This window comes from Sitophilus oryzae, unplaced genomic scaffold (genome assembly GCF_002938485.1).
Source record: "Sitophilus oryzae breed Bouriz unplaced genomic scaffold, Soryzae_2.0 scaffold_1740_pilon_pilon, whole genome shotgun sequence".
In the NCBI taxonomy this organism is placed as follows: domain Eukaryota; kingdom Metazoa; phylum Arthropoda; class Insecta; order Coleoptera; family Curculionidae; genus Sitophilus; species Sitophilus oryzae.
In genome coordinates this window covers 802716-814930 of record NW_022146436.1, presented here as the reverse complement: position 1 = coordinate 814930, position 12215 = coordinate 802716, and the positions used below count along the sequence as shown (strand labels likewise).

Here is a 12215-nt window from a genome sequence, read left to right as displayed (position 1 = left end):
TGTTTGATACGAGTATTTATGAATGAGATGTTCGGTCTATCCTTGTCTAAGGGTCTATCTTTATAATGTCTTTGAGTGCGGCGGATACCATATAGTTATGATATTCATATGTTCAAATGTTGTATAATATGTATATGCTTATCTTGGTCTTGCTTTCTATGCAAGACCAAGATCAAAACTAGTCTCGCTCATCACTAATCAAATTACATGATCTAACAAAAATTAATTAAAAATATTATATATTTATATAGATATATTTATGCCGTTATCTTTTAACAATTTTACCATAAATACTGTTCGGTAATCTTGCCGCTACACAATTTATGAGAGTGTTGTTGTGGACTGTATTTTTTGGGTTTACTGGCACCTGTCAACAGCTCGATTATGTCTATTTTCAGGTTGGTTGGATTCTCGTAAATAAATTTATACTGACCACTAATATGAATTTTAGAACTATTATTAAACAAACAACTTCAACTGGTAACAACAACTTTACACTTAACTTATCATCTAAATAGATATTAAGAGATAATAGAAATTAATTCGAGCTCAATCGAGTATTAAATTTTAGCTCTTTCAGTGCTTTTGATAAACCGACCCGAAAGGCATAAGAGAGAGAGAGATTTTCCGACGAGATACCTTTTTGTTGAAAAAGGTTATGCAATTCTTTAAGTTGATTTCTGGCTCCCAAAAAGTTCGTTGCATTGTCACAAAAACTGGTATAAGGATTTCCCCTACGAGCTATAAATCTAATATATAATATAGAAAAGCATCTGAAGTCAGGCTAGTAACAAGTTCTATGTGTACAGCACGAGTAATCATACACACAAATATTGCCATATAACATTTCATAAGTGGAGCACGTTTCAATTTAGAAGTTTTAATTTGATACGGTCCACCAAAATCTATACCGACATTTGTGAATGGTCGAGAGACTTGAAGTCTTTCTTTGGGAAGATCTGCCATTAACTGAGAAACTGGTCGAGCTCTAAATCTGTAGCAGATGTGACAATTGTGGATGATTCGTTTTACTTCTCTTAGACCATCTAATGGCCAGAAACGCAGTCTAATGTTAGATAGTGTATTTTGAGGGCCAGCGTGTAAAAGCCTTAAGTGTTCTTTTTTAAGCAATAATTGTACTAAGTTATGCTTTGATGGCAAAAGGCTTGGAAATTTTTGTTCGTAAGAGACATTTGCGTTGGAGAGTCTTCCACCAACTCTTAAGATATGAGAACTATCAATGAATAGATTCAACCTTTGAATTTGCTTGTTAGAGAGTACCTTATTTTGCTTTAGATCAGTAATTTCGCGTTTAAAATATTTTGATTGAAGAATTTGAATTATTTTATGTTCTGAAATTTGCAATTCAGAAGCAGAGAGAAAGCCAAAACGTTTTTCTAGATTTTTGTGAGTATTGTTAATAAACCTTAGAATATATGCAATTACTCTTTGCAATTGAGTATAACTTGAAAATCTTTCAAAAACTTCATTAAAACCATTTTCTGGGAGTTGGGAAATATGCACTGTTTTTCTTTGTTCTGGAGGGTTCGTAATTTTAAGTCTGAAATCAAGATTCTTTAAATTTATGTTTGAATCTTGGAGAAATGTTGGGCCATGCCACCAGAGAGTAGAGTCCAAAAGAGAAGAGGGAGATACACCTCGAGAGAGAATATCAGCTGGGTTTTCTTTAGTCTTCACATGCCTCCAAGTGAAATTTGAAGTTTGCTCGTGAATTTGAGCTACTCTGTTAGACACGAACGTAGACCAACTCGATGGATGAGACTTTAGCCATGAAAGAACTATTTCAGAGTCACTCCATAAATTTATAGATTCTATTTGTGGCATAGTTGTTTCTAAAATTGAAATAACCTTGAATGTAAGATTGGAGAGAAGTACTGCGCCCATGAGTTCCAGTTTAGGAAGAGTGATTACCTTAAGTGGAGCTACACGGCTCTTAGAAGAGATTAGATTGCAAGAAATTGAATTATCCTGATGAATGACACGCAAATACAAACAAGCTGCATAAGCCTTCAGACTTGCATCGGAAAATCCGTGAAATTCAATTTTTTGTATGTCATGTGGAAAGTACAGAGCTCTAGGAACTTGCAGTTTTGAAAGGGAATGGATGTCTTGAAGAAATGATGTCCATTCTGAGAGAATTTCTGAGTCAATAAGTTCGTCCCAATCAATTTTTGATATCCATATTTTTGGCATTATTATTTTAGCTTTAACAACTATAGGATTAACTAAACCAATGGGATCATAAAACGATGCTATTACAGAGAGAACTTCTCTTTTGGTGTATGAATCTTTGAGTGTTAGATTTGGAATACATATAGAAAATTTGTCAGAATGGGAATTCCAACGCAAACCTAGAATTTTATTAGAAGGAATTTCAGGATTAACAATATAGTTTTCTTGAGAAATTTTTGAGATGGTTTTTAACAACTCTGAAGAATTTGAACTCCATTTGTGTAATGAGATACAAGCAGAGTTTAGACATTCAGAAATTTGTTTATGCGCTTCTACAAGAGTTTCATAGTTATTACAACCATAAAGACTTTCATCTACATAACATGAGTTTAGAAGAGCATCACTCGCTAGTGGAAATGTATCCTTTGATTGATTGGCTAACTCTGTGAGGCATCTGGTACTCAGAAATGGAGCTGAAGTGGTACCATACGTAACAATTTGAAGTGGTGTTCAATTCATCTTGTGGTGAATCTCGCCAAAGAATGTTCATAAGAAAAGTTTGAGATGGATTTATCCTTATTTGTAGAAACATTTTTTGAATATCAGCTACGAGGACGTACTGAAAACTTCTAAATCTCAGAAGTATATTTAAGAGTTCAGATTGAACAATGTAACCCTTAAGCATTATATCATTTAGAGAGATACCTGTTGTAGTTTTCATCGACCCATCAAATACTACTCTCAGTTTTGTTGTTAGACTTTCTTCTCTGGTGACACAGTGGTGGGGTAGAAAGAATTTATTTTCATTCAAATTATTGGTGAGTGAAAGAGGTACATATTTTGCGTGATCTAGAGAAAGATATTCGTAAATAAAATCTCTGTACTGAGATCTAAGACTTTCAGATCTTTCAAATCGTTTCTCTAAATTTACAAAACGACGCTTTGCTTGAGAAAACGAGTCTCCCAATTTGTGGTGTTCATTGGATTTTTTGAGAGGTAAATTAACCGGAAATCTTCCAGAGGCTAACCTTTGTGTAGTATTTTGAAAAATATCTTCAGCCTTTTGTTCTGAAGGTGAGAGCAATGTTTTTGAGAGAGAGGAAGCTAAGGGACATTCTTCAATTTCCCAAAATTTCTTTAGAAGACAATCAAGATCATCTGTTACCTCATGAGACTGTGCAACGAGAGAAGAACTTTTTGTCCGTAAGTGAGTGTAAGATTCTGCCAAACTTAAGTGACTGTAAGCCTGTCGATGAGTTGAGTAAGGAATTTTTCCAGATACTAGATAACCAAGATAGGTATTTTGTAGTGTAGGTAAACCATTTCCTAATCTGATTAACCCGTTTAATAGTAAATCAAAATAAACATCTGCCCCGAGAAGAATGTCAATTTCGGAGGGTGTACAGAAGGTGGGATCTGCGATTTCAATGTTTTGAGGTATTTTGAGTAGAGATATATCGATTGGTATTTGGGGATGGTTGCAAGTAATATTTTTGAGAACCGCACATGAAACTTTGAAGTTTTTGTTGGGATGCACATTTGAGTGTTGTTGTGTGTTGAATGTCTACCATTTTGTTAGAGAGAGAACAACTTTCTGATATACCAGATATTTGTATAATGTTATCATAACAAGAGTAATTTAATTTTTTGACCAGATGCTCAGTAATGAAAGAAGTTTGACTACCAGAATCTGTCAAGCAACGAACTAGAATGGGCTTATTTCTTGAGTCATAAATTGTGACAAACGCTGTTGGAAGCAAAACTTCGCGTTTAGTTGAGAGAGCAGAGAGAGATGTGGAATTATTTTGTGTCTCATTTTGTCTATTATCAGTGTATGTTCGAGAATTGTGACCTTGTTCAGTTTCAGATGGAGTGTTTTGATTCTGGTTTTGTGAATGAGATATTTGAGGGAAATCTCTTTGAGTCTGAGGGTGTGTCTGAGAATTTTGAGGTGGAAATGAAAAATTATTCGTGTGAGTATTTTGTCGAGTGTGATTATTTGTAAAGGAATTATTAGAGTGTGGCGTTGAAGACTTGCTAAAATGAAGTAACGTATGATGTCTTCTGTTACATGTCATACATGTTGACAAAGATTTACAAGAATGTGCAGAATGACCACTGACTAAACAGTTGAGACAAGACTTTTTATTATTTACCATATTTATGCGTTCAGATGGAGTTAAACTAAAAAATTTCTGACAGGAATATATTTTGTGTGTATTATTTTGACACAAAAAACATTTGAAATACGAATTTTGCTCATGAGAAGATATATAATGTGAACTTCTAGTTTTTGGCTGATGTACCCGTGTATCAATGTCTAGATTTTCTAGTACAGTACATTTCTTTTCAATAAATCCGATGAACTCTACAAGTGTTGGATAATCTTTAATATTTCTTTCACTTTGGAAAGACTTTTTCATATTATAATCTAGTTTTTGTAAAAATATTTGAATTAAAACTAAATCTGCGAGTTTATTATCAATATTATAATTGTTTAATGCAGCCAATTTTTTTTTAATGTTTGTCAAAAATTCTCTGAGATTTGATGCCTTATTTTTAGTCAAGGACGGAATATTTAGCAATTCTTTAATATAAGAGTTTATAATTAAACATTTGTTTTCATATCTATCGCATAAAACATCTAAGACAACTTTGAAATTTGAGCCGATAACTTCCAAATTGTTAATTAACTCTAACGGTTCCTTTTTCAGGGATGATTTGAAATATATAAATTTTTGAACATCAGATAAATTTTGATCATTTGTTATAAGTGTATTAAATAGTTCAACAAAACTGGGCCACGTAGTTATATTGCCCTCAAAAGGTGTAATACTTAACTCCGGAAGTTTTACAGATGAATTAATTATTGTATGTGGTACAGCAGTACTTAGAACTGTCTGTGATTGAGTTTGATTTAATTCCTTTTTTATCCTAGCTGCTAAATCAAAATATTTGTCATGTGTACTATCACTATCGCTACAATATTTATCAAAATCAATCAATTCAAGTTCCTTTTGAATTTCATTATATTCTTTAAATGCATTTGTTAACTGATCTTGGCGTAATTGAAACTGTTCTAAATCAAAAGTACATTTTTTAAGCCGGTTTTCAACCCTCGTAATATGAGATTTGGCAATACCCCTTAATTTAACAAGTTTTACTTCTTCTGCCATGTTACTAAACAATTATGCGATATAATAAAATACACGATATAAATAGTAAATACGATATAAATAATAAATATGATATAAATTTGAAGCTAATTTATAAAATATTAAATTGTGAGTTGATACTTGTGAATTTAGCGGAAAGTATTATATGCAAACAAAAAAAATTATATGAAACATATATCTATAAACTAAATAATTTTTGAAAATTGTAAATATTTATACGTTTAAAGAGAGCATGCACCTATTCAAATATACAGAAAATAAATTTTCCAATAGTAGTACAGTACGTCTGCTGGATCTGTGTCTATGAAAGGAATGCGGACAACAAACATTTAAATAAACAGCAATATATTTTATACGTCGACTTGACGAGTACGTCACCGTAGATCGCTCCGCCCAGTCATTTAATTGGCTACTTGCAAATTTGTCGAATTTTTATTGATGAGACGCGTCATCTAATTTTTTATGAAAAACATCGAGGGAATATCGTTTCCCCTCTCACGGATACCCCGTAGCTACAGAACAGACAGACGTACTGTACTACTAAATAAATGTTGTTTTACAATTTTTTTTTAAATATCAATAGGAAATTGTGAAATTCGTGTTTATTTTTTAATGAATTTTAATAGAAAGTGGGAGAGAGAGATTATAAAAAATGTCTATACCTAAATAGAGTTAGAGATTATAGTATATTTTTACTTTATACTAAACGAGATTGTTTATTGAGTCTTAACCATTGTCTTTAAGCAAACTTAATCTAGTTACTCACTGATTGTTTTTTCTTTCTGTTCTTTTGTCACATACACTTAACACTTTTTCTTCTCCTGGTACTTCTTTCTTCTTGTGATGGTTTAAAAGTTTATTAGTTTTTATTCGTTAAAGCTGCTACCACTTTTTCACATGTGTATAGTTTAAATGTATGTTTATTCACAAGAAAGTCAGTGTTCGTCCAAACACTAATCCAAAACCTTATTTACGAGAAAATCCGGCTCGAAGGACCAAAACTATATATGCGGTAATCTTGCCGCTACACAATTTGTGAGAGTGTTGTTGTGGACTGTATTTTTTGGGTTTACTGGCACCTGTCAACAGCTCGATTATGTCTATTTTCAGGTTGGTTGGATTCTCGTAAATAAATTTACACTGACCACTAATATGAATTTTAGAACTTTAATTAAACAAACAACTTCAACTGGTAACAACAACTTTACACTTAACTTATTATCTAAATAGATATTAAGAGATAATAGAAATTAATTCGAGCTCAATCGAGTATTAAATTTTAGCTCTTTCGGTGTTTTTGATAAACCGACCCGAAAGGCATAAGAGAGAGAGTAAAAAAAAACAAAAATTATATTTTTTGGGGCATCTGCACCCTGTGAGCGAATCGTGGGACTGTCCTTTTAGGAAATTTAGAAAGCGTAGGGTATTGTCAAGTGGGTACCATCTTATGACCACCATCTGGAGCGATAAGATGGTTTACAGCACCCTAAACGTATTTTCTTAAGAAATATGTATTTTCTGTTTCAAAGATATTTTGGAACAAATACAATATTATTAATTATTAAATTAAAAAATACCTCCTAAAAAAACTTGCAAAAGTGGTGGGCAAAGATTACACGAGTCGTTCGTTTAGATAAATAGATAAATAGATAAATAATTTATTAAATCCTTAAGCCATGTTTTACATGTATAGATCAAGTCTACAAAACAGTACGTACAGGGTGTCCCAGAAACAAGTGCAAGTATTTTAAGGGGTGGTAGATCTCGATAGAAGAAACATATTTTCTCTTTATCGTTTTTCAAATAAGTCCAAAATAACGGAGTTATTTTACTTCTTTGAAATTAAAATTTCCAAAAAAAAAATATTCTCATATGCTCAAATTTTGAGAACCACTGGATCTTTTCTGGATTTTCTTTCTTGTAAATATTATCAAGAAATTATGTTTTTTTAACTAAAACCAAAAAAAAATTCCAAAAAATTTCGAATTTTCAAAAAAAAATTTTTCGCGAAAAAAACCTCATAGGCGTGTTTCTGGGGTTGAACTATACTACCAGTTAAAATACTTGCACTTATTTCGGGGACACCTTGTATAATATCTAATACCTACTTACTAAATTTTCTAAAACAATATTTATATTAAAAATACATATATAAAAAAATGTTATGCTAAATTTCTCTACTATAAGCATGGTATTTCTCCAGACTATAGAAAACTTCGTCAACCAAAAAATTCCACAATATTGCTTTTAAATTTTTTTAAACTTTGGCTCCAATATTTCCCTAATTGTAAGAGGTAAGCTATTGTACAATTTCACTCCAACATAATACACATTACTTTCCACTGCTGTTAAAGAATGTACAGTACGTCTGCTGGATCTGTGTCTATGAAAGGAATGCGGACAAAGAATATTTAAATAAACTGCAATATATTTTATACGACGACTTGACGAGTACGTTACCGCAAATCGCTCCGCCCACTCATTTTATTTGCTACTTGCAAATTTGTCGAATTTTTATTGATGCGACGCGTCGTCAAATTTTTTGCGAAAAACATCGAGAGAATATCGTTTCCCCTCTCACAGATACCCCGTAGCTACAGAACGGACAGACGTTCTGTATCGGACATATCAGATCACTGATCACTCTCGTCGAGTTGAATAATCATGAAACTGCTTATTTTGATAAAATTTTGCAAAATTATTTTTGACAAACATTAACACTTCAAACACATATAAATAAGACGGCTCTGAGGGCTTATGATCAAGAAAAATCACAGATCTTCCTGGGTCTGAGTAAGAACAATCTTCGGATTGTCACGGGGTTTTTAACAGGACACTGTCTCCTCAATGAACACCTCAGTAGATTGTAACTAAGAAGAAACGGCGAATGCAGATTCTGTGGGGAAGATGGGGAAACACCAGTACACCTCATCACTGAGTGCGCCGAGACGACAACCATTCGTGCCATGAATTTTGGTACGACTGATATTGGAGATGGAGAACTACCCTCTATAAAACCGTCCCAGATACTGGCTTTTGTCAAAGCCCTGGGACTGTATGATGAGTTATGATTCAAGAAAGGGGGACACAATGGATCTGTAAGGTCGAAGTGATTAACCCCCCTCCCACTCATTCTAAATTCTAAAAAATTCTAAGACGGCACAGTCAACATACGATTTTTTAAAAAAAGATCGACAGGTAGACCATACATTTGAACGAGTATTAAAAATGAATCGTGAGATTCAATTGAATCGTGGCCAGCACGGATCCATAACATTTGAAAGATGAGTCGTAAAAAAGAATCGTGAGAATTCAATCGGATCACAATGCGATCGTTCGTTTCTATGCATGGCACCAATATTTAGACTTGAACAAAAGTCCTAAACAAACATCATGGGCATAAAATGCAAACGATAAGAAAGTTATTTACAAGAAAAAAACTTATTCATACTGTGCTTAGTACGGGAGTATCTGTACGGTATTTATTTTCACATTAATATTTTTGTTCCAAGCCAACTGGACGCTATTTTTTTCAATCATGCGGTATTATATACTATTTATTATGATTATTAAATCAGAATTAAAATATGGCTCTAAAAATATTAAATTAATATTAAAAAGTCTTTAATAAATAGTATATATAAATTGGATTGATAAAAATTAATATTATTGGTAAAATAATCAATCCAATTACGCCAATGTCATAAAGTGTTGAAAAACAAATGAAAGAACTGTATATTTCTTTTTCTGGTCCCTTAAGTAATTGTCTTACCAAATTATCGCCGGTTGTGCCAGTTACGATTCTTGTTTTTATGAAACGTAAATTCTGCATGTGGTTCGTTCAAATGAACGAATCGTAGGAGGTAGGAGTCGATTCAATATGAGAAATTGAATCGTGTGATTCGATTCACTAAAAAGAATCGTAATGTCCATCACTACTTCGGAGAGTTAGAAAACATACTTCTGTAGACCCCATAGATAAATGTCAGAATATGGCATGTAATATGGCATTTAAAACCTCAAAATATATCTATCTAGGTGTGGATGGTTAAAATTCTCATAATATAGCATATTATTAACTCGAACTTAACTGTACTAAAGCTTATTTGGTATTTTTTATTGTTCAATATTTTAAAACATAAAAAAACATTTAGTGAAATAGAAAACTGACCCGAATTACCACTAATTATTATTTCTATATCTGAGGAAGAGATATAGAAATATAATTAATACCTAATATTAAATTAAGAGTACTTACCAAATTGGGAAAGGCACATTTTAACCACATTTTCATTTCTTTGTCGCGACCCGAACTAAAAGAAAATATTTCCTTGCCGCACAGTTTACAACGTTTATCCGTCTCGGCACCCATGTCAACCATAGACGTCAACCAAGGGAAGTGCAACAGTGTATTAAAAAATAAATAAGGCCGGTTCCCAGATATCGCCCGTCGTCGCGTCGCAGTGCTCAGCACTTTTTGTGACCACTCGGCATTTTAAGAAAATAAATACCTTGGCCGATGTAGGCACGGACTGTGGCACTGTTGTTTGGGTCGGTGCGTACTTCCGACCTGTATTTTTTCGCACTATTTTTTATTCTAAATTCTTGAAAGTTTTTGCGTCTAATTTGTATTTCAGGGTAAAGTACGTCTACTGGATCTGTGTCTATGAAAGGAATGCGGACAAAAAACATTTTTTTTTTGGTGAAGGGGTGGTTTAAAAATCTTTTATAGACGAATAGTGATCATTTCCATGGCCCTCTCGAGAGAGACAGTCATAGAAGTAACCCCTAGACAGTGTGGGATTCGAAATACCCACTAAAAACGATCCACCTCCGAGGAATCAGCGGCCGAAGAATGGCAGCTCTTATTCCTGCTTGTGTGTTGGGGAAGGGCGTAGCCCTGGGTGCCTGAAGGCTAGTATTGCGATGCGAGAGTTATATAGGAGCGACTGGACACTAAGTCCAGAAGAGTTCTGTGATTGTCCGGAAGACAGTTTTGGGAGGGGGATTTGGTACTGAAGATGGAGATTAGATCATAGGAGGTAACATACTTGTAAGTATGTTTGAAACCATGGTTTTGACATGACTGGCTACTTGTTCAAGTAGTTGTTTATGGAGTTCTTGGTTTATTGAAGAGATGGGTAGGAATGACTCAGGGGTATTTCCTTGGGGCGAGTTGTTGAGATTGCTTTTGAGCACTGAAGCATAAAGTGTAGGATTTGGAGGGGTAGGAGTCGAAACCCTTGAGGGTTCCGGCTGACTAAGGATGTTAGTATTGGGATTACGATTTCTCGGATTTTTTGGGCATGAAATGTGGCTAGCTGGATGCGGACCTCCGCAATTTGAACAAATTGCAGGTGCATCAGCCTCTTTATCACAGGATTTGGTGTGGTGGGATTTGGCGCACCTCGCGCAACGCGGGGCCGCAAAGCAGTTCGAGGCGGCGCACAGTGTCGCGGGGGTATAGGGACCAAGGACAAAAAATCATTTTTTCTTTTGCATGGCTCAGATTTTAACTATATTTTGTAATTATCAAGTATGTTAACAGAAGAATAAAAAGCAATAATAGAATCACAATTATAATTAATTTATACAGAGTGAAACCGATAAAACTGGCAGTTTGAAAAAGGTTAAATTCGCATTTTTCTTTATAACATTAAAAGGCTTTAAATTTTGTTGTTTTGTCAAAAACGTTTTACCCAATTTTTTTTAAAGTTATATTATACAGGATAATCCAAAAGTCACTGGGTAAAAAAAAAAATGTAGTGTTTTGAATTGGCTTACTATTGCAATATCTATCATTACGATCTATAATATTATCTATAAGTATAAATTTTGATTTGTTCCGGATATAATAAAGGTCAGTTCAAACTATAAAACTATCTAGGTACATTATTAACTATAAACATATTTACAAAAGTTCTTAGGAAAAAAAGTGTGTTTTAATCATTCCGATTCTTCATTTTCTTTATCTTCGTCGTCCTCGCTCAATAAATTTAAATGTATTTGTCCTCGCTATTGGTTAAGTCTGGAACTAACTCAGCAGGATATAACTGATCGGAATCAAAAGTTTTATCGAGTAACAGATATTCCTTAATTTGACTATCAAGCTTAGAACTTTTTGTAGAAGAAGTTCGTCTAAGACTTGATAGTTCCGGATCAGAGGTTAATAATAGAGTCCTCATGATATCCATATTTGAGTTAATCCTCGACGTTTTGCGGGAATGATATAATCTAATTTGTCGCACTTCCTTGTGCCGAGCTTCCAAAGCTTCTTCTGACAACTGGCCAACTGGCAATTCGAAAAATTGATTATATCACATCCATGCACCAAAACTTTATGGACGGAACTGGGCATATAATACCAAGGATAAAATTGTAAATATAATTGTCTCGTCTCTTTTAATAAAACACCAAAATTAGTGGTGTCTATTTTATAACCGCTAGCTAATACCCTTAAAATTAACGAAAATTTCAAAATTAACTGTTTATCAATTCCTGTTATAGCAGCAGACATTTCGGGATCATTAAAAATCTTCTGGCTGTGTTGCCGTCGTTAGTTGACCTGTAACCTGGCTTTGGTTTATCCACCACCAATCCCATTTACATTTGAAATCCTGTTGGATTCGTCTTTTCGTTGTTTCAAAATTTTTTTTATCTTCAGTTCCCCTTACCTGCCACCTCCTAAAAGGTAGCCGATAAGCAATATGTAACAAACATTCGAAAAAACGAATCCAACAGTGTAACGTGGATAGTCCGAAACGATAATTTTGAATGTTAGGGAGTTTATTAAGTGCAACGTCTGTATTCATTTCTCTGGGACTAGCTCCGCAGACTAAACATTTT

General features: G+C 33.7%; 1 protein-coding gene across 2 annotated transcripts in view; it reads right to left on the bottom strand.

Annotated features, from left to right (window-relative positions):
• LOC115881806 overlaps positions 1-9935 on the bottom strand; it is a 48877-nt gene extending 38942 nt beyond the window's left edge. The window contains exon 1 of one of the 2 annotated variants that reach the window (XM_030899476.1): positions 9628-9935. In XM_030899476.1, coding sequence (XP_030755336.1) covers positions 9628-9750 — 123 coding nt within the window. In that variant the 5' untranslated portion in view covers positions 9751-9935. The remainder of the gene's footprint in view (positions 1-9627) is intronic. The other variant, XM_030899477.1, reaches the window with a different exon arrangement.
• Between the last annotated feature and the right edge of the window lie 2280 nt (positions 9936-12215).